The 23,741-nt window shown below is 39.4% G+C and overlaps 1 protein-coding gene across 1 annotated transcript; it reads right to left on the bottom strand.

Moving 5' to 3' along the window:
* Positions 1-784: 784 nt before the first annotated feature.
* On the bottom strand, positions 785-23,094 carry LOC131327206 (probable E3 ubiquitin-protein ligase ARI8). Its single transcript, XM_058360252.1, has 15 exons — positions 22,748-23,094; positions 20,382-20,506; positions 19,955-20,057; positions 19,729-19,819; positions 13,437-13,609; positions 12,610-12,714; positions 12,325-12,413; positions 10,299-10,406; positions 9,968-10,058; positions 9,749-9,838; positions 8,665-8,712; positions 4,924-4,995; positions 4,756-4,855; positions 4,548-4,674; positions 785-1,637 (listed from the first exon to the last, which is right to left on the bottom strand). The coding sequence occupies exons 1-15, from the start codon at positions 22,901-22,903 to the stop codon at positions 1,358-1,360; spliced, it is 1,758 nt and encodes a 585-aa protein (XP_058216235.1). The 5' UTR covers positions 22,904-23,094; the 3' UTR covers positions 785-1,357.
* Positions 23,095-23,741: the final 647 nt, after the last annotated feature.

Here is a 23,741-nt window from a genome sequence, read left to right as displayed (position 1 = left end):
CACCAGTGTGTGTGGTGGAAAAGAGACATGGGGCTAAACAAATTTTAAGCGGAACGGCTTCCTTGCATTTTAATGAGTATTCCTCTAAAAAGAAATTCTACAGTTTGTGCAACAGCCTATGTTAAATTCATAAAACGATAAAAGGTTGATTTGGTTTGTATATCTTATCTGAAAATCATAACGTGCATGCAACTGAGTATTTTGCCTAAAAATGCTAAGTTTTTTGCTAAACTCATCGCCTCAACCCTGGCAAGCTCTCTTATTTACCTAGTCTATCTTATTCACAAGAATCACAACTATAGTAACTTGTCAACACGAATCATAAGCTGGCCGATTAAAAAAGAAAAAGAATTATAAGATGCAAAAGCTCATCGTGCTCAGAAAGACAGAAACAGTAGCAGAAGGATTTAGGAGATGCAGTCGATAACTTCGTCTGATAAACCAAACAAAGCAATTCTAATCCAATTCTGAATCCATCAACAAAAAGTTGTCCAAGCTGCTACGGTTTTCAATAAAGATCAACACCAATCCGTTAGTGGCAGTAAGATTGAAAGAAAGGTAGAGGGGGAACAAGAAAAAGAAACAAAACAATTAGGAAAACACCAAAATAAGCTTGGATTCTAATCAACTTAGACATTAAAGACATTTTTTTTTATTAGACGATAAAGACATTACCGAAGCATTCCATGCACAAGTTGGATCAAGTCACTGCAGTTATCGTGTATGTTCATACAAATACCCAAAAATGTAGAAAACCTAGGATATTTAAAATAACAAGACTGAATAAGAGAAGAGCATTTATTCCGGGCAGCGGCTAATAGAGCAATTGTCCCCACGACAACGCTACTTACATTACTCTCAATCAGTGTTCTAAAACAAGGAATTAATCGGCGATTAATAGCCTATTAATCGCTGGCAGGGCCTATCCGATTAGGTCCGACTAACGATTAATTGCCGATTACTAATAAATATGCACCGATTAATCCGATTAATCGCTCGAAGGTGGCTGACCGCCCAACTAACACCTAGCGACTTTTAGAACATTGCTCTCAATAACTATGCTTGTTACAAATCCATTAGCAATAGTACACTAGAAAAAAAGAAGTAATGTTTGGCAGAATTCTTGATATGAGTCTTGAGGTTGAAGCATAGACAACAATAACCGTGTTTACTTCTCTAATGAACAAAATTTACAGGCGACAATTCCCTTCATTTTCTCCCTTTCTTTTTGCATGCTTCCTGATTAGTTCATATTTCTGTGACCTCATTCAGTCACAATTTTCTCCTTCCGACTACTAATGGCTCTCATTGGAGAACCGGCAAAACCCAGCTCCCTCCATTCAAGTAGAAACAGGGCTCATCGGCGTTGCTGGCACATCTGGCAAAGGGTAGCTAACTTTGGATTGGCAAAGGTGCAGTATTCACAAGACCAATGCCCTGAATCACCAAGGTTTCTGGTCGAAGTGCTCCATCTGGATGTAGTTCCCTTCCCCCTATCACCTTTGCCCTTACTACTATTCGCACCACCTCCCAAGCTCTTTGAGCTTGCAGTTCTGCTGCATGCACCACGAGTGTCCACATCTGACAGACCATTCTCTAAAGCGCTAACCAGGTTCTCAAAGTAATTTCTAGTCACACTGCAATTATTCAAGTTAATCAATTAGATAAGACAAAAAGAATTGTTTATCTATATTCATCACACGGGATTAAAGAGAGGTGAAACCGATGTTTAAAACACCTCATAAAACATTTCAAATAAAGAGAAAATCCATCCACACTAATTATTAAAAGGAAAAACAATAGTGACTATCTCATTTAAAAGCCGTAAATTGGGTGCTATGCATCCAGGCTATCAATTCTTTGGGCAAGGATCAAACGTAGTTCCACCATATGGTTGGTTTGGAAATTTGGAAACAACTTGGAGACAAAATCCATCCACATTAATTATTAAAAGGAAAAACAATAGTGACTATCTCATTTAAAAGCTGCAAATTGTGCTATGCATCCAGGCTATCAATTCTCTGGGCAAGGAGCAAACGTAGTTCCACCATATGGCTAGTTCAGAAATTTGGAAACAACTTGGAGATGATTCTGGCCTTTCGGAAGCCTAAGAGAAACAATAAATATTTATTTGAAAAACACACAAGTGTTTGAACGCGTAACTAAAAACATATACAAATGGACTTGTACCCGAGTAATGAAATAATGGAAGAGAGATATTCCCATATTTAATTATGTTATGCTCCTTTGGAGCAAAACAAATTTACAATAGATTAATGGATTATACGGAGTAGCTAATACACCACCACCACAAATTGCAGAACTTTTGTAACTACCCCAATTTGGAAGCATATCAGATCTACCTATATATACCACGTGTGAAAGCACAGTTATGATGCAAAACCATCCAAAACTCTTTATATCTTCAAGGGAAGCCGTTTCCATCTCCACATCTCTCTCTCTCTGAACCCATGGTGGTTACCCTCCTCTATTATCCTTGCAATCCGTGGTTCCGTAGCGATAGCAGCCCGCGCCTTACACCAGAGCATCGCCTCCGTTGGTCGCGTTTCTTTTGAGTTTAAGTCATTGACTATTTTAGATTCTTCTTGAGTTTAAGTCATTGCCTATTTCAGAGACATGAGATTTGGGTTTAGTTTTTACGAAATAAAACCTAGGGGAAAGTGAGAGTGCACTGAGGTGAGCAAGAAACCTTCAGTGAGAGTGCACTGAGGGTTTATTTTTTATTCTAGTGTTTCAGGGAGGGGAAGGGGTTGTGGTATGGGTTTGGGGATATACGGACTCCCTCCCCTGAATCAAAAGCATTTTTTATGCTGTAAAAGCTTTTTGAAAGAGAGAAGAATACTTGAGACGACAGTGGGAAGGAGTCATGTGTATTCAACTTGAACCAAACTTCTTTTGTTTTTTACTTGGTACAAAATGGCTAGAACCCATTCATTTTTACACTACTTCATGGAAGGTTGTAGATATTTTCTTACAACATAATATTTAGGTAGTTTGTAGATTTACACATGATTTTTATTATATTCTAGATTTCTTCTAAAAGCTAGATATTGTAAAACTTCTAGAAACTAGATATTTATATCTCCACCAATAATATCTTCAATTTTGAGATTGTTCATTGGGCTTGATCTGAGCTTTATTTATTGGACCAAAATATTAAATCTAGTTTATGCTTCAACAACTACCACACAAAAACTATTTGCCCAACTTGAATGGCCAGTGGAACACTCAAGCCCAAATCTCATGATCACCAAAAAACTACCGCCCAAATCTCACCACGGAATTCCGCCGTCTTTGATAGCCCGGCCGGAAATGCAACCAATGGAGGCGATGCTCCGACATAAGGTGCGGGCTACTGTCCTTGCGGAGCCATGGATTGCGTCACCTTACTGAGGAGAGTTTTAGCCATGGTTTCAAAGATGGAGAGGGAGGAGGAGGAGGAGGCAACCCTTGGATGGATTTGTATTATATATCCTTCAAGATATAAAGGATAAAGAGAGAGAACTAAGACGTCTCAGATGGCTTTGCATCATATATGTGCTCTCAAATGTGGTATATATATAGATAGGAATGGCAACGGGACGGGGCGTGTTTTGATGTACCCAACCCTAAAATTCCCGAACTCCCTCGCCTTTGTCCTGAAACCCGACCCGGTAATGAAAAATTTGCCCGTCCCCGTCCCTGCCCGTTTCGGGTAATGGGTTTACCTGCCCCGCCCCGTTCACCTTCATGTCCCCATTCACCCTACACCACCAAAATATCCACATCAGAGCAAATAAAAAAAGAAAATGAAAATTGAACTAACATCAAAATACCCTCCCCAGATCCATGTACATCTATATATAATGGAAAATTAACTTACTTTTGGGATGGTCAGAGAGGGGAAACGAAGGGAGCAAAGTGAGGCGAAACGAATGGAGCAGATCGTGGTCTCTTTGCAACACCTCAAGGATAGCCATGACTAATTGGTGAGAAAAGTTATCGAAAATAGTCAAAGGCGCGAGCCAAGGTTTTGGAAGGAGGAAGGGCGGTGGGGGAGTTGGATCGAGATTGAGATTAATAGAGAGAGAGAGAGAGAGAGAGAGAGAGAGAGAGAGAGCCAGGAGAGGAAAGGGTGAGGTGTGGCCATGTCATGTGGGGTGGGATTGACCGTAAAAAATGAAATCCTAAATAAAAATAATATATAATATGTATGTATGTACGTACGGGGTGGGCATAATCCGGGTGGGTATATGGGTGGGGTACTGTCACCCCGAACCCGGCCGGGTTTTAGAAATTTTATCCCGACATTTGTGGGGTAGTTACAAAAGTTCGACATTTGTGGTAGTTGAGTATTAGCTATAATCCATTCTCTATAGTAAATTTTTTTGGGTCCAAAGGAGCATAACATAATAAAATCTAGGAATATCTCTCATCAGTATAATGAGCTAACAAGAAAATTAACTGCCACGTTGTTTACTAGGAATCTTCAGGTCAGATATGACAACGGGAATAATAGCTCAAAGAAATACTTAAGTAGGAATTACCTTGTTAGTCCTGCTAACTTTGTGCGGAACACATTGAAATCTTTCAACTGCCCATCAACATTGAGATACACATCTAGCTCCTTCTCTACACATTGATGAAGACGCTCCAACCCTGACTCAGCCTCGCCTGAAGGAACCAAAAATAAGTGTTTCCAAACGAAGAAAATAACAAAATAGTCTGAATTTTAAAATGGAGAAAATGACATACCCTGCAAGTACTCAAAGAACTGCCTCTTGGCATGTTCGTACTCAGGCAAATAATAACCATAAGCATATGTCCATTTTAGCACCCGTCTACATTCAACAATCTGCCAACAAAATAAATGGAATGAGAGAAAGCAACATCTCATTATTCAAACTAGTAAAAACTAGTTACCTGTAGCCACGCCTCTAATATGAACTTAAGCTGTGATTCAGGCTGGCGCTGTTTCTCACTTAGCTTTGCAAGCTGCAAAATTATCGATTTAATCATCAGTATATTGTTTATACCAAGCTAAAGAACATATATAATGGGTAAGGAAAGATCATTGATCAAACACTTTCGTGGCACAAGGTTACCAAGATCACCATTCTTCGCATATGTTCCAAAATAACGCAAAGAAAAGCCAGACTAGGAGATTTACCAATGGTACAATCAAAGCGTAAAGGGTGTACCCAGTGCACGAAGCTCCTGCATATGCGGAATCTGGGGAAGGGTTAATGTATGCAACCTTACCTCTGCAAGCAGAGAGGCTGTTTTCGAGAATCAAACATGTGGCCTTCAGGCCACAATGGGGCAGCTTTACTGCTGCGCCAGCTCCAACCTTCACGACGAAAGCATGATGAAATAGAAAAAATAAGAAGCAGCCTTAAGTTTTTTGCCATCATCTTTCCTCCATCTTTTGCTCTTTTATTGCACAACCCTAGTAGGTGATACATGGTGGACAGATTGGGTTCGAAGTTAGTCAATCGGAACAGAACCCACTTATCGAAAGTCAGCTGATGATTGGGCAACAGGTCAAATAACCGAGCAACCTGTACAACATAGCCTATGTAGCACGGAGCTTAGAACTCCATGGCGTGCTCCATTGAGGATTCATTGGCTCCAATCGCCATGTGTGGCCCCTCCTCTAGGGTACAGATGAAGCTACCATCCAAGTACCTTTTGCGTTTGTAAACAAAAGAATCTAGTTCCAAAAAAAAATTTGTGTTGGTATAGATCTTAGGTTTATTACTCAGATCATGATTACATGACGAGGATTCTCTTCATTAAATGAAATTGGTTTCAATCGTTTCTGTATATGTCGTATTTTTACGCAATTCCAAATACGGTCACACAGTTGTTTTAATTAGTTTGTGATATGGGTGATTGAGATAGCTTATGCTACCAAGGCGATTCATGCTATTAGACATTTCGTACATTGACATAGATCGTACTAGCGTAAGATGATTCGTGCTAGGCTAAGATAATCTAGCCAATTGACAGATCATAATAATCTCCTGGAAGATTATTGATAGGGATTGCAAGCCCTAGGAGTAACTACAGTCAATTTGAATGATGAACCGAATTTATGCATAACTTTGTTACATGGCGGCAATGGATTCAAAATCATAGAATTCTCCTCCCATCGTACTCAATAATGCCAAGAGCAAACTTCTACGCTTAGTTTACCAACCAGTATCACACCCCACATTATGGTGGACATAATAACCTAGTTTACCTTTCCTTTCCACATAAGCCCTTTAATTTCAATTCCCCCATATCCGATTATTGTATATTATATGAGACCACATATATGAATATATATATATATATATATATATATATATATATATAGAGGAATTTTCAAGTGAGGGATCCCTCATTTTGTTAAAATGAGGGACTTTCATTTCCCGATCAAATTTTGAAAATCCGAACCGTTCAATGTGTGCAGAACGTAATTTTAAGGGTTCCCACGAGAAATTAGCAAAAAAAAATGAACGGGAAGGGTGTCATCCGAGCAGTTTTTTTTTAACCGTTTCAATGAAAACTGCTCGGATGAAGCCCTTCCCGGTCATTTTTTTGCTGATTTCTCACGGGGACCCTTAAAATCACGTTCTGATCACTTTGAGCGGCTCGGATCATCGAAATTCAATCGGGAAGAGGAGTCCTGCATTTTAATAAAATGAGGGATCCCTCACCGGAACCTAACTCATATATATAGAGGAATTTTATATATATATATATATATATATATATATATATATATATATATATATATATATGTATCTGCATATTAAACACAGGATATTCGCTCTAACTACGCACATGCAGTGATGCCCCTCGTCCATAATAAATAATACAAGTATGCTATGGCGTCCATAACATTTCCGGCAGAAATAATCGTTAACCAAGAGAAATGTAACCCTTATACCATACCCGCCCAACCACTACCACGGGACCAGTCAACTTTTGTGAACTGGTTGCACAGAGGTCAGATTGCTTCATCAAGCACTCTAGTTTGGAGTATTTGACAGAAAGAAAATTTAATTGTCCCATCTGTATCATGCCAGTATACGTATTCGTGGATCTGGTTCAGGTCAGGGAACCCTCTGTGAATGTATATGTATCGTGATCTCTTTGTATCTTCTATTTTAGGCATAGATCATATTGTGATCGTATCTCATTTTATCCTCTATTTTAGGCATAGATCATAGGATAGTATTTTATGCTTTCTAGGTTCCCTCTATTTAAAGGTGTTAGCATTGTATTATTATTATCAGAATTTCAAGTCTCTTCTTTTCTCTGGACTGTAAAATGGTATCAAAGCTCGGTACCGCTGTACCGCCGATGAGTAGGGTGCGTGTCTCTGGCATGCACGCGGTAGTTACTGCCGAGTGAGCACCCTGCGCGTGAGGAAGAGTGTGAAGGAAAGTCCCACATTGCCGGGTACCAAAGTAATATGAAGTATATAAGCATGAGGGCAGCCTCACTTCAATCTCTAGCTTTTGGGGTTGAGTTCTACCAAATACCGTGTAACATGATATCAGAGGAGGTTTGATACCTTAGTCAATCTCTCTTCTTATTTCTCTTAACAAAGATCAATCTCTTAGAAAACCCTTCTCATCCTCCATCGATCCTCCATCTATACCTCAGCACACTCTTCGCTCTCTATTGATATCTCATCAGATCAGACTCTTCCCTTTCTATCGTTATCTCTCTCTATCGATATCTCATCACCCACAAACTCCAATAGACCCTCTTTAGGCATAGATTGTAGCGTGATCGTATCTCTCGTTGTATAGATCATAGGATAGTATTTTATGCTTTCTAGGTTCCCTTATTTAAAGGTGTTAGCATTGTATCAATAATTTTTTATTATTATCAGAAATATAAGTCTCTTCTTTTCTCTAGACTGTAACACCATCCACCCACACCCTACCCAAACTATATCAGTTTGTACTTTTTTCACTCCCAAACACTTCCCTACCCTTCTAATACCCACCCAACCCCATCCTATTAGGGTCAGGTTGGCAGTTACCCATTGGCCTTGGGTGTTTTTTCTCTCCAATTTATGGCAACAAGGGTAATACAACAAAACAAGTGTCATAGTGGTGTGGTGTGCTGATTATGGTCTGTAGTACTTGTGTATCACCATCATTTGCTTTATTCTGAGGATTTCAAATGCATATTTAACCCATTCAATCTCCCTTAAAATCCTTCGGATTATTCTTATATACTCGTATCCTTCTTCCAACAACACCCTTAGAAAGTGATTCTTTTTACACAACACTCCTCTCCAAATCCCGCATCCAGACACTGCCAGTGTACAACAGAAATCCATAAAAAGAACCATAATTGGAAGTGCACTATTTAGGAAACATCATGCCAAGCATAACACTAAAATCCTCAAATAGTATCCACAGTACATGCCTAGTTGCAAGCAAAGAAGTTCAAGGGGCTAGTAAAGGACCCTTTTTTGACAATTTTTAAATAGAAACTTAGAAACAATATGCTGCGTAGGAGAACCCTTTATATTTGACATCCTGCATGTACCACATTTAGGGTGAAGAAAGATATCCTGAGGCAAGCGTGCATCTATATATTTGAATTGTGTAGGTGGACTGGCCAATCAAGAAAAGGAATAATTTTTCTTACATGCATAGTTTGCATCTGCTGCAGGTCTGCAAGTGCTTTTTGCCTAGACTGCAGAAAGCAAAGAAGAAAATAATTACCCTTGGCTTTGAAAATAACTGACCAAGTCAAGCATCAATAATCCAATGCTGATTTACATTCTGCGATCTCAAATTCATATGAGAAACAAAGCATGAAGATTATCGAGCCATCAGCTGTTTTCAGTCCAACCAACAATCATAAGGACAACAAGAAGAATATTAGAACTGAACAAAACGGAGGACCTTATGGATGGAATCAACCAGCAGAATTTTGCACTCTTTCTTGGAAGGAACCAACAAAGTACAATGCAACAAATATAACCATTTAACGATTACCATACAATCCATAACAATGGTAAATCGACTATCAGTACTACAGAAAACAACCCCTCATCTACTAAACACTACCATGGACACTTACTTTTGGACCAAAAAAGCTTCTTGATACTCGTGCAACCAATAGCCTTTGCTTTAGGCTTCCAAAGCCTGTCAGACTTGTTACCATTCAATTCTTGGTGCATCAGTTTGCCCTTGCGCATCAGCCTCTTCAAAACCCATCATGTTCTTTATGACTTGCTCATGTTGATATGTGAAGTCTAATTTGCAATGGAATAGGTCCAAACCTCGCGTGATTACTACGTGCAGTAAAATTATTTGTTCCAGATAAAATTTGACCATCACAAACATATTCTACCTTCAGAGATCAATCAAGGTTGATGTGGAAATCATGAATTAACGTTGAATATGCAATATAGAGAAATACTTAATCTTTACAACCTATTGGAGGAAAGAGATCCATGAGAAACACTTAAATCTTTATAATCAATAGAAGGAAACAGATCCATGTAGAAGACCCTAAGTAAATGGGACAAAGGCTTTTTGAGTTGTGTATGAAAAATTTATAGACAAAATTAAGACTGCATGGTCTTTCTCGTGATCACAAAGGAAAAATGACAACACACTGGCATAAGAATGACATTATATATTCTGTTCTATTTTCATTCAAAACTAAGGAAAGCAAAAAATAATGTTTCCCTTGAACATATTAAGATAGCACTTGTACTTACAGATTGGTTAGTAGCCCATCTTTCGTAATAATGAGTGTATTTTTCTAAAGAGTTTTTAGCCATCTCTCTTCGTTTCTCAGCTTCATCAAGCTGAAGCAACAAAATAGAGTGTATACAAACTACAATTAAATCATCATATTATATTACCACCAACAAAACACTAGTGGATTTGTGAAGAATCTGTACACTGACCAGCGCAGCGGGATAGATTTATCTTACCACTCCCACTTGCTTTGCTGTCTCATAACGGTTGCACGCGTAGAAGCCACCTGTTTTCTCACCATGGTCTGACCATGGGCCGAGACAAAGCCTGAAAGAGTATCATCAGATAAGATGCCCTAGTAAGAAACACAACAGAAAAGTCAAAGACAGTTTCTAGCGAGAGGCAGCATCTGCAAAAAAAAAAAATGTGCATGCAGGAAAATGAAATAATGTTGACAGAAACTAGGAGTTCAAAGAACAGAAATAATTGTACAAAAAGTAATCTGAGGCCATAAACTACACAGACGGACATGCGGTGTGTATTTAAGACAGGCATAAGATCGCTTACCAGCAAAACTCAAATTTGCAAGGCGGTGTGCACGTGATGTGCATACAACCTTGGTTCTTCTCAATCGGCCGCTTGCACTTAGGGCAAGGCTTGGAATTAGCCAGTATCCTGAATTGTTGCCAGAATAACGTAATCTAGCATGAGATTTAAACAGTTCAATATCACTTCCGTACATGTGTCATACATTTGTCTGGATATATGTGCTTTAATAAAAGAGGAAAAAGAACACAGGTAGGCTGGCAAAATACATATCAAGGAAAAAAATCATGAAATATCTTTTTTTTTATGTACATAAGAAGGCCTAGGCCCTAAGAGACAAAAACACTTGACGCAGTAGCTCGATGAACACGATTGATGGGGCTTGATCAAACAATTGCTCTCCTCGGTCTAACTGAAGACCCGACCTTGCGAGATTATGAGCGCAACCATTAGTCTCTCTCTAACCAAAGATTAATCCACACGTCCAGCCCATATTACGTTGCTCATTGTTCAACATGATCAGGTTGTAATTAGGATCAAAGGGGTGCTGATTTGAAATTGCCCGGAGAGTCACTTGCGAATCCTTTTCTAACACCCCAATGGAAAACTTAAAGGGTATTTACAAACGGCTTGAGCACCAAAGGCCATCACCTCACCACCTCCACCTCCCCCCTCCACTCCTCGTCGTCCCTAGCCACCTTCACCTCCTCGTGTTTTCAAATACCCACCATCTCTCTACCTCCATCTACCATCTCTCTCCCTTGGCTACGTCCGATCTCAGGTGGGTCATATCTGACAATGTGTAGCAAGGGTGGCTTGGATTTGGCTCCTTCTCTGCCAAATAAGTCACAATGTCTGACGCAGCACTTCCGGCGACAAAGACTGTGGCTGGAGTTTTTCATTTTCTGCTTTTCTTTTACTTTCCGGCGACAAAGACTGTGGCTGGAGTTTTTCATTTTCCGCTTTTCTTTTTACTTTATTATATATGTTTCTCCTCCCACTCGCAGGCTTTCTCTTTCCCTTCTCACCCCTCTATGGGTTAGTAGTGAGTCTAGTGACTTCATTTGGACAATTCTCCTATGGTTTGAGTTGTGTTTCCCGTAGGGATCCTCCACTACCACATCTGTGATTGGCCCTATCTCCGAACTTGTTTTTTTTGTATGCTTTGTAGTATGTGTCATTTGAGCCTGCAATGTGCATGTGCTCATGTCATGGTTTTGGTTCATTCCTATATTATGTGATAAAATCGCTCTTAATGCCTTCGGGTTTCAATGGAATTTGCCATGTTCAAACAAATCTTCCACACCACCAGTGCTGCAAAGCAAAACCATCGTTCCATAAAGCACCTCAGGAGATACAATTACCCTGGCTCTTTTTCCCCACTTTCAAAACACTTTCCACAAGTTCCTCATTCAACCAAAAAGGTAGATGCAAAGAGTGGAAAACCAATATATAATTTCCACACTCCGATTATAAAATCTTAAAATGCTTATGTCTTATTAGAATAAGTAGGTTGTATTTAGTGTAGTGGAGCTTCGCATAAGGTAATCTGATCAAGAAACTGTACTTCTTTTGTATCCCTAGCATCACCTTATTGCCAAGACAACAATATGCAAACTCGGAATTGTTCTTTAATTATACGGTGTAATTAAACCCACAAATTTTCAACCCAATTATAACCTGCATGAACCCACAAAATCCACAGGTTGAAAAGGGTTTACTCATTTACAATCCACTATAGAATACCGGCGGGCTTGGACGGGTTATAAGTGGCCGGATAAATGGGTTTGGATTGAGTTTTCCATCTCTAATTATACCTCATGAATGACTGATGGGCAATTCTGTCAATATATAAAAATTTCATGGGCAATAGGTTCACCTTGTGAACTAACCGTGTTTACAGCAACTACAACATTAGTGTTTGACTAATCGGATTGTCTAGAACAAAGCCATCCTTGTGAAATGTATACCTCTCATCAGTCCAGTAGTACACATGTAAAACAACACAATTAATAGCCAATTAATATCTCAAGATCATATTTATTACCAATTCATATTTTCGGACTCGGCACTATTCTTCAAAATCCAAGTAGCCACAGTGGAACAATCAACAGGCCGATGAGCTTCCTCGGTACACTGGAAGAAAGTTGTGAAATCAAAAGCAGCTTGAAATTATCGAACAAAGGATTCAGGTCCCTATAGAAGGGAAATGGCCTGCGAGTGGGTGTGTGTGAGGGTATTTGGGTGGTGTTGGCAACAGGTTTTGTGAAGGAGACAAACGAGTTCATACAAAACATTACAAATTTATGAAGAATAAATCAAGGGTGCTCACATTCCAGCAAAAGCTGTATGAGCAGGGGCAAGTAATGTCATAGCTTCCACTACCAACAACAAAATCCACAGCATAATCACAGCCTGGAGCAGGACACCATTTGGTCTACAGAAGAAACCAAAAAAATAAATTGAAGGCACAGGACACATGGACAAGACTCTATCAAACTTTGTGATTTCGTAAAATAGAGACAAATAGCTGTCAAATGCATAATATGCTGAGGGTACCAGCAACTACAACAATATTAGCACATTCTGCACACCCAATTCTTCTCTCACTAGCACGAAGCCAATCTAGGTACCAAAGCACAACGTCATGGGTATACCAAAAAGAGTAATCTCAAAGTTTTCAAGCCAAAATGCAATTTTTTGTTGAAAACAAAGGTCAAAACAGCATAGATGGTGTTACACACCCTTTCATAAGATTTTAACATGTTAAATCACAAAGAAAGTACACCTCTTGATAACAGTTCGACAAATAACGATCCAGAACCTAAGGCATGCAGTTGTGGCAGCAAGACTGGGGCACTAAAATTTTCCAGGCACCTACTTCTAAAAGGAAAAAACGAAGAGCAAGAACAAGAAGAATAATGAGGATTACAACTCCTAAATCCCGTTGTCAGAAAATTAACGCTGATGCACTACCTCATTTGTCATCCTACCAGTCCTTCTCCTTTCAAAACAAGGTAGATGCCCGATCAAATTAAAGAGTGTGTTATATGAGCATATTTCCCTACGAAGTAGAAATGATCACAAGAGTTTTCACAATATCTCATATTTTTTTGACCAGATGGAGATATATTTTGCTTTACGCTTCATGCCAAGTACCTTCCAATTGTCTTCAATAAATGATCTCAGGAAGTAACGGTTATACTTCTCTTTATCGTCTTTAGAAGCTAATAGGTTAATGATGTCTTGACCAACAGCAGCAGCACAAGATGGATCTGGACAACGTAGCATCAAACATCCTGGACCGTCATTTATGGCAGAGCTAATATAACCTGCAACCAAAAACCAACGTATGAATCTGTGTGGAGGAAAGAGTTAAGAGGTGCTGAAATACCATCTTGCACAAGGTAACAGCTGAAGGAAGAAACAAACTAACATCATGAAAAAATGGTGATGACAAAGACTATAACTAGCAAATAACTCCACTGTGGCAGCAGCAGCACCACCAATATCAAGATTTAGGAATTTCTCATATCGTTTTTACTGCAAGTTCAGTTTATTTTGGAAGAAACAATGGGGATTGGATTTGCCTGTTTGACATTATCGTCCGACAATATTTGCGTGGCCAAAGATCTGCCAAACAAAATAATAAGTCCTAGGCTTTTGTCCAACTCAACTGCTATAACTATAAATCCCAAATCAACAAGTTAATCGTAATAGCTCAAAGAAATGATATAAGACTTGCATTTTGCAGATATCTATTTCGATATGTTATTCGTGAATAGACAAATGGCAAAAGAAAAAAAAAAGTTACGAGAGACCTGTGGTAGAAGATATGCTTCCCAATCTAGAATACCGTAGTTTGACACAAAATCACATGAGAAAGTAATCAGTTGTGAAATTGTATAAAAAAAAAAGTAGTATAAATGCTATTCTGCATGAAATCTGGGTAGGATAATGTATGAACTGTTTGCAGCAACCCTCTTGTAGATTGACAATATGTCCATATGTGGAAAAACAAAGTAAAGTGATGACGTTCAGTAATTGTTGGGGTTTCCACCTATAGTGGTGGGTATTTTTGTAATTTCCTTGGTAGCCTTTATATATATCTTGCAAACACTTTTAGGGTGGGTGTGTGACTGAAAAAGTGTGTGAGAGATAGGAGAGGCGGGAGTGAGGGTTAGGGTTTTGTTCATTTGTAACCTTGTGTTTATAGCGAAATTTCCCCCCTTGTATATTTCATGTGTTCTCTTTGTGTTATGGCTTGAGTTGCTTGTGTGTTTGCTTGGTGGTGTTCTTGGGCGTTCCCTATCAGTGCTATCAGAGCTCGAGTCACCAAAGAAGCACGGTAGCGATTGAAGCTCACAGTTCATGGACTGGTCAAATTCGAAGGCGTCTAAAACTTTGATTTGACCAGTGGGTGTTGTGTATCTCTCTGAGACGATCTCAGTGGTGGTAAAGCGGAGTTTCGTCGCCGGAGGAGGTTGTATGAGCTATTTGAATGGCGGTAGGCGATCGGTTCAGAAGTGTTCGGAAACTTGATTTGAGCACTGGGTTAGGATCGTCTGGTCGAGACGATTCTAGATCTATGTCGGACGTCGCCGGAAAGTGCATGGGTAAGCCTCACGCGCCGGTTGGAGGTGGTGTGTGGAAGTCGGAAAGCTGAACCACTACAGCAGTTCAGAAGGGTCACGCACAAGTTCAGAAGGGTTCGAGCGAGAGTCAAAGCGGTCAGCGGTAGTCAGAGGGGTCACGGAAGGGTTTCCCGGTACAGAACCGGTTCAGGTGGGTGTTTCGGCTGGTTCAGACTTGTTTCGACGATCCGGATCCAATTCCAGGCTCGGTTTGCGAAGATTCGACTCGGAAATTGCCGCTACATTAATTTACAGCTTTTAAACGTTGAAGTTGGCATCTTTTGAACGGATTGGAAGTACCAAGGGTCAGTTTTAGGAGATTATCTTGCTTTGGGTTCATAAAACAAGATGTCGGATATTCTTTTGTCGCCGACCAATTATGCAATATGGAAGCCACGGATGGAGGACATGCTTTCATGGGAAAGATTTGTATGACCCTTTGGAGTACAAAGAAGTTAAACTGACAAAAATGAAAACGGAGGATTGGAAGAAGTTGAATAGAATAGCCGTAGGTTTGATCCGCCAGTGTATTGGCTGGAGGTGTTTCATCATGTAGTGCAGGAGACTGACGCTTACGCTCTATGGACAAACCTTGAGTCGATGTATCAGTCAAAAACATCGCAGAATAAAGTGTTACTGATGAGGAAGCTTGTGAACTTAAAACTTTGGAGTGGTGATTCTGTTGTCGTACACTCAAGTGAGTTTCAGAATTGGTAAATCAGTTAGACTCTGTTGGTTTGAAGTTCGATGATGCGTTGCAGGCACTGTTATTACTTAGTTCCCTACCGGATAATTGGGAAACACTGGTGGTTTCCCTGAGTAACTCGGCACCGGACAAAAAGTTGAGCATGAGCATGGTAAAAGATGCTCTATTTAACGAGGATGCTCGACGGAAGGAGATGGGGACGAATTATGAGGATGAGTCGCGGGCGTTATTTTCGGACGGAAACAGAGGGAGAAGCCAAACAAGAGGAAACAGGCGAGGAGGCGACAATCATTCTCGGTTGAGAGGGAGGACGTCTTTTATCGAGAGGTCTTATACTTGTTTCCACTACCACAAAGAGGGACATATCAAGTGGAATTGCCCAAGGTATAAAGCGGAGAAAGGTAAGGGGAAAAGCCAATCAAAGGATCAAACAGCGGTGACGCCTCTGACTGCCGCTGACCGCTTTGACTCACGTGCGAACCCTTCTGAACCTGTGCGTGACCCTTCTGAACTGCAACATTGGTTCAACTTTTCCGACTTCCATGCGCCGCCTTCAACAGGCGTGTGAGGCTTACCCAGGCACTTTCCGGCGACGTCCGATACAGATCCAGAATCGTCTCAACCAAACGATCCTAACCCGGGGCTCAAATCAAGTTTCCGAATACTTTTGAACTGATCGACAACCGATCCGCCTACCGCCATTCAAATAGCTCGTACGACCTCCGACGATGACAAAACTCAACCGCTCCACCACCACTGAGATCGTCTCAGAGAGATACACAACACCCACTGGTCAAATCAAAGTTTTAGACGCCTTCGAATCTAACCAGTCTTGAACCGTGAGCTTTAATGGCTTTTGTGCTTCTCCGGTGCTTTTCCGGCGATCCATGCTCTGATACCATTGATAGGGAACGCCTATGAAGCACCGACACCTCTATAAGTCGACGTATTGCAATGTCGGACATGGCGGAGACACGTATGGGACACACCACGTGGCGTGTCCCATAATTTAATTTAAATTTTTGAGGGGGACACGACGGGGGCCAAAGTGTATATTTTTTTTTAAAATAAGGGTCAAACTATAATTTTTTAAAATTTGGGGGTCGAACTATATATATTTTTTAAATCAGGGGTCAAACTGTAATTTTTTAATTGGGTTGTATTGGACTTATGGATGTCTTGTTTTGTTTGAATGGTATTGGAACTATGGATTTTTCATTTTTTCCACATTTTGCCATTTAAACTTGGGAAAAATTGAACAAAAATATAAACAAATAAATAAATATACACGTGGCGTGTCCCCCGTTGTGTCCGTGTCCCCATTTTTTTAGAATTCCCGTGTCCGTGTCAATGTTTGTGCATCATAGGGGTCCAAGAACACCACCAAGCAAGCACACAAGCAACTGAAGCCATAACACAGAGAATACAAGGAAATATACAAGGGGGTAAAATTTCACTATAAACACAAGGTTACAATGAACTTTACCCTAACCCTCACTCCTTTCCTCCCCCCTGCCTCTCTCCTATCTCTCACACACTTTTTCAGCCACACACCCATCCTCAAAGTGTTTACAAGAGATATATAAAGCCTACCAAGGAAATTACAAAAGTACCCACCACTGTGGGTGTAAACCCCAACAATACTATGCTGCAGTACAAGCTTCTCAACACTAGCACCAATACCTTATTAATGAGGAGATTGTCCCATTGCTACTAGAAAAAAACTAATGCAATACCAATTCATGTTATGGAACGGACGACGTGAAAATGGCACACCTTCATGAATTTTGAGAGTGTTTCTGTCCATCCTTCTTTCTCTATGTATTTTGAGAGTGTTCTCATGAAATAAAAGCTGTAGTTTCTGTCTAAATTTTCAGCTTATAATTTCAGCATTGTATGGCTTGGATCTCCACGTTACATCACTTCATTCTATAGCTGCTGAAGTTATTGGTTAAATCAACCAGAAGTATACGCATCAGAAGGCAACCACAGCCCACTTTCAGCAGATATCTGAGCTAGGCACCTAGTTATTGTTCTGATCAAGTCTTCACATAGTACTTCCTCTCTTGTTCTTATAAAGCTTTCTAGAATTCATCAAATATGCAAAGGCTTGAATCCAAAAGAGAGGAAGAGGTCAGAACAGAGAATCCTCCCTTCCCTGGTCAAGGTAAAGCAACCAAATACTTCATGAATTATGCTATATCTTTAAAGGGACACAATTATGCTCCTTAACACGTTCCTAGGAGATTATGAGACGTGGGAGATGAACGATGGTGACCTGGAAGGTTATTTTGGCAGGGATTTATGAAAATAGCACTGTCAGACAGATCATACTCGCAAAGGTTAAAAGGAGATGTTGCAAAAACTCTACAAAGGTGGAATGTTGGTCAACGAGCTCAAGAAAGGGCGCAAAACACTAGCTTCTACAGTACCAACCAGTATCAAATGAGCCTTGGCATGACTTGAGAATTTAACCAAAGATCGTAAGCAGAGACAATTCCATCAACTTCGTGGTGGATCAATTATCCAACATTGTGCACTTCAACTCCATGCAACAAATCCAAAGATTCCATCCAATTCAACTTGAGAATTGTTTCTGATCTAGATGTAAAATTCACGAGTCACATCCAAAAGACCCTGGGGAAGATGATGAACGCAAAACTGCAATATTGGCTGCTTATCACGAAGCACAAGAAGAGGTTTTAAGTGGTAAATAGGAGATTGTAAAATCTACTGACATTGTTACAGTATTTCCTCTTGGGACAAGTGACAAAAACGTCTTAGAATATTATATGCACCAATCTACTGGAATGAGTCCATCTGAGGACGAATCCATCGCCATAATTTTACTACCAGTTACCGGTAGATAAAGTTAAGTCTTTGAAATGTCTACTCTCCATACACAATATAACAAGAAACTGAAAAAGATGTGCAAGAAGATAAACTACATATAAGTCTCTGGATGCACATCAGCATGCAAGGATACTTATTAGGCCCAAAAGACAGCCAAAGGGATAAAATAGAAAACAACAGCAATGAAGCACAAGTCCTCAAAAAATCAAATAGAAGATCAGTGCCAACACTGACATCTTACAGGTCCTTAAACACACAATCATAAGCCTTCTCTCAATACTGACGATTTGGCACTTTAACGTGGACACCACAAAAACAGGTTGCTGATGTGTAAACTGTCTAACCCCCATAATATTCCACAGCCCACAGCTTAAGGAGCAATAAAAGTTGTATTAGATCATCAACGAGTTCCCACTAACTCGAAGTGGCATATATCAGAAATCCCTGCCAAATGGAATGGTCAACCAGTCTCAGATAGTAATTGCAACTTGCAAGACTACCAAAGATTCTCAGTGACTCAACCAGAAGTTATTCCGACAGTACATTACAACATGGAAAAGTTTTCTCAAGCTAGGGAGGACGGATAAGGAAGGGGTCCCAAAGCTTACAAAAGGGTAGGGCCAAATTAAGTCTTTTTTACGCTATTCGGGTGAGGTGAGGCTTCTTTGAAATGAAATGGCCTCTTAAGAATAAAACAAAACGAAGGAGACAGATAGGAGAAGAAAGACATAGGGCTCAAATGTGATAAATGAATGTTGAAGCGAGTAGCTACGGAGACTTAAACGCTGCTTTGAGGTGTGGAGGTTTGTGATACAAACTTCCAAGTGACGATTTAAAAAAAGTTTATGTCCCCTTAGATATATGAATATATTTATTAGCTCCAAAACAAAAACTCAAAATGCTTATGCCTCAACGCCTTGATGATTACGCCTGGCCTTGCGCCTTCGCCTCCAAAAACACTTATTCAGACCATCAATGCACTAGCAAGAATAAATCTTTTGAACCAGCTCTCATAGGACTAGAAAATAGGATTCTGATACTTCAATTCTCGTCTATGCTAAACAAAGCAACTACGTTTAATATTAAGTTGTTAACATTATACCCAGAAGCAAAAATAGTGACTGGTTTCAAAATATGTTCCTTTTTAACCATCCACCTACTGAAGCTTTTATATGTCAAAAGCAAAGTCTATTGCAGACTGAAACCAAATAGCAGGTGCTTAACAAATAAATAATCGAAAGGGTACACTGAAACAAACCTTGCCAGCATGAACCACAGAAACCATGACCACAAGCAGCGGCACTCATCCTATCACTGGGATACGTTTCAAAGCAGATCCCACAGGTCAGCTATACAAAAGAGACACGAGTAAACATACTGATTAATGAGATGGTAATGAGCCACCAAACTACATGATGTTCACCATGCCTAACTTCAATGCATAAACACATAAAGCGTTAAGCACTTTCTAAATTGTGAAATACATCTCGGCCATGTGGGAGTGCAACAGGTTTCTGCAACAAGCCAGCATCCTTGCGAACCTTCTCTTCGTCTGCAAACCATCCATCAAGCACTTTACTGACACTCCTGTGAGTCCACAGACAAAAAAGGGCCCTAGTGAACATCAACAAATGCGTTGAAACGGAGAATCAAGTAATCAACCTACCAAAAGTATAAATAAATAATTACAAGAATATAATGAATTGAACTCTCATGGTTGAGGTATTTATGGACCAGAAGCAACCGATATGAACCAAGAGTAAAATTACTTTAATGCTAATCCATACAAAAGATATACTGTAGATCCAAATCCTGTTTATTTTTCTTTTCTTTCATTCGAGATGGATACCAAATCTGTGATATCAAAATAAAACCTTTACAGAAAGAAAAACCATATCCGCATGAAATTACCAATTATAGTGGCGGAGCAAGATGCTAGCAGCAACCCATGAAATGGAAAGCACTGTTGATATCTTAACAATACTTTCCTCTTGGCGTTGGCAAATATCAGCTTCACCCAATATGGTATAGTTTTGCTGAGACAAGAAGCCAGATACCCTTATTATTACTGTGCTTCTTAATAGTGATAGGAGTGACAACAATCAATATTTTGCAAGTCCAAGCAGGTTATTTATTCCCCACACATCTAGGAAATGAGCTGATTTCAACAGTTCATGATGAGCCAAAATTACTAGTGAGTCAGTCAAACCAAAAATAAAACATACGACCACTCCAGTAGAAGGTAATAGAGAACAACAGATATTGACCACACCAAAAAACTCATTAATATATGACTCATGTTTAATTGCTGAAGACTGAGTATGGGCCAAAGAATCCACACATGTCAATATGAAATCATAGATCATCAGAGCCCACAAGCACATTCGTAAGTTTCTCAGTTGAATTCTAAAGCTTTATGGGTTCAGGTTTTGAGTTTGTAAAAGAACATGGAAAGAATTTTTTAAGGTGAGAGACTTGGCTTGATTTTGAAAAAAGCAAGTTGTTGGCTTTGTGAAGAATGTAAACAGCTGTGTTATGGCTGTCTATTATAAGATTAAGGATATGACGGTTGAGGAAAGGGATGGAATTTCTGGAGACTTGATTTTCTTGTATTCTAAGGCTGAAAGAGGAGGTTTTAAGGGTATGATAAATAACTTGAGAAAGTGTTTTTGCTAATGCAGTAGATGAAAGAATGTACAAAGAAGAAAAAAGAAGAGAGGATAAAGCTTTCTGTCCACAAGGGCTAAGCAAAGTCACATGCAAGTGAAATCTCATCTTAGCTCACGGTTTCTAAACTTTGTCTGCCAAATGTCAAAATTATAGAGCTCATCTTAGGTCTTCAAAACAAATGAAAGCGCAAATAAAAGCATGGCAGCAAACAAAACTTTGAAATCAATTTGAACCACGAGCTACCTCATACTTTCCTTCAAACCAAAACTTCTCCTCGCATATTGTGGGATTCATAGAATTCGGTTTTAGAGTTTAGACTTTCCAAAGCGCGTATGCCTCATTAAGGAAGCAATATCAATCACACAAGGTTATTTTAGTAGCTAGCCACCAATTTAACTTCAATCAGATTTTTCCAAAAACTGTTATACCTGCAAAACTGAAGATCACTTTTGTAGAATGAACAGCATGACAATCAAGTTTGGATGCAAGGATTTTAGGGGACTAAATCAATTGGATTATAACATGGATTACCTTTCTACTATTTTTAAGAGTAACAAAATGCTTGGCATAATTTGTCCTGACTATAAATGATCAAATAAGTTTGAGTACATCCTGTTCCACAAGCCTATAACTCAATTACGTGGGTTCAACTACTTGGATCAATTTCCTTCAATTGGAACTGTTTGAATTCATTCCTTCAATAGAGTACAAGGCAATCATATAAATTCTTACCACCGCATCCCAAGGTCTCCTTGTCCTTCCTCTATATTTCTTTTACCAACCTTCCTGTGGATTAAACAACGACAACTTCCAGACATGCCTATTTATTCACAAAGCACATGATCACACCAGCACAGGCGGTGTTCCTGCATTTTGCATGTGATTGGTGCAAATTCTAACTTCTCTCTCCTATTTCAGCTTGTCGTAACACCACAAGTCCTCGTTACAATGAAACGTTTACCTGACTCCTATTTTGCAACATTTTTCAGAGCAATCATTAATATTTCGCTGTCCACTTAATAAAAATCCCTCCCTCTCTCTCTCTCTCTCTGAAACTTGTGTACGGTAACCATTCAGATCGACACCAATAGAACTTAAACAAACACAGTTCACGTTTTAATCTAATTTCTGTCTATAGCCACCTAATTAACATCTCCATCAAGAAGCAACTATCCTTTAAGACGCAAATAAATACGAAAACAAAAGTTGAATTCATTAAGTTACCACATAGGTTCAGAGATAGGGCTAGGGCTGATAAACAAACCAAATCGTTTTGAGTTAAAAGCTCGTTTGAAAACAGTTTGTCACATAAACAAACCAAGCTTGAACATCTATTCGAAGCTCATTAAGCTTTGAACCAAGCTCGAACAAACTACGTTCCACTAATTATATTTAAAAAATTCAAGCTACTCGAGATCCGTTCATGAACGGCTTGATTAAAAATTGTTTAAGATCGGTTCATCTCATAAACAAGCCAAGCCAAGCTCGAACATAGCTTTCTCGGCTCACTCGGTTCGTTTATCAACCCTAGAGATACCTCATAAATTTTAGGAGGATCCACGCGCATATGTATACCTTCTTTTTTGGTGAACTGAACATATGTTTACCTTGTGGCGATGAGATAAGATGTGGTCGGAGTCTTCGCAGTCGTCGTGGACGAACTCGTAATCCGCGTCATTGGCGTCGTCGGAGTCGTCGCCGTGGATGAGCTCGTAGTCGGAGTCGTCGCCGGCGTCGTGCAGTTTGTCATCTGTGTCCGTCATCGGCACTCAACGGAACCACCGGCCGGACTTGAATCTGAGTACGAAACTGGAGCGAATATTGATCGACCTGCAACGGTAATTAGGAGCGGAGTTTCCGTTGATCGAGGAGGGAGGAACGGGTGTTAGTGCAGCACTCGTTAGATTGGAATGGGACGTTCAAACTTCAAACCGTTAGATTGGAAATTGGGTTGACCGTAGCAAAGAAAATTAATGGGAAATAATTTTATCATTCCATTTTTTTTAATGCTACTCTACTGTAATTACAAAAATATACGTGCAAGAAAGTAGCGTTAAAAAAAAAAACGACAAAATCAGCAGCCAAATTTATTCAATAGTTTTCTTGTATTGGTCTTCATTCAAATTTTTTTCCAAATTTGTCAGTTTATGTGTAAAATTTTTATAAATTATTTATTCATTATGACGAGACGGGTCAGAAAAATTGAGGTATAATTGGTTTGCCTCGACGAAAGGGATCAAAAAAATTAGGTAGAAGTCATTTTTTTTACTTTTTCGTTCATCTTGTCAAAACAAATCAATAATTCACAAGACTTTGAAGCAGTACTAATAAATGTGAAAAACGTTGAATAATGACAAGATCGTAACCCTCTAGCAAGGATTGATAGAGGGAAGAAACTTAAAATCATATAAGCTGAGAGACCTGCTTCATGGATTCAACACTCTTCTAACTAATAATACATATAAGCTCTCCTAATTGTTAAATAACACATTAATTATCCGCTAATTACTTACTGATGTACAAAATATTGGTAAAAAAAAAACTAATAGTTTTGAAAAAAATAATGCTACTTTTCCTAATATTTTTAGTTTTTGTAATACG

This window comes from Rhododendron vialii, chromosome 5a (assembly GCF_030253575.1).
Source record: "Rhododendron vialii isolate Sample 1 chromosome 5a, ASM3025357v1".
Taxonomy (NCBI): domain Eukaryota; kingdom Viridiplantae; phylum Streptophyta; class Magnoliopsida; order Ericales; family Ericaceae; genus Rhododendron; species Rhododendron vialii.
Note: the sequence above shows the minus strand (reverse complement) of the source record. Positions and strands in the feature narration are given on the sequence as shown.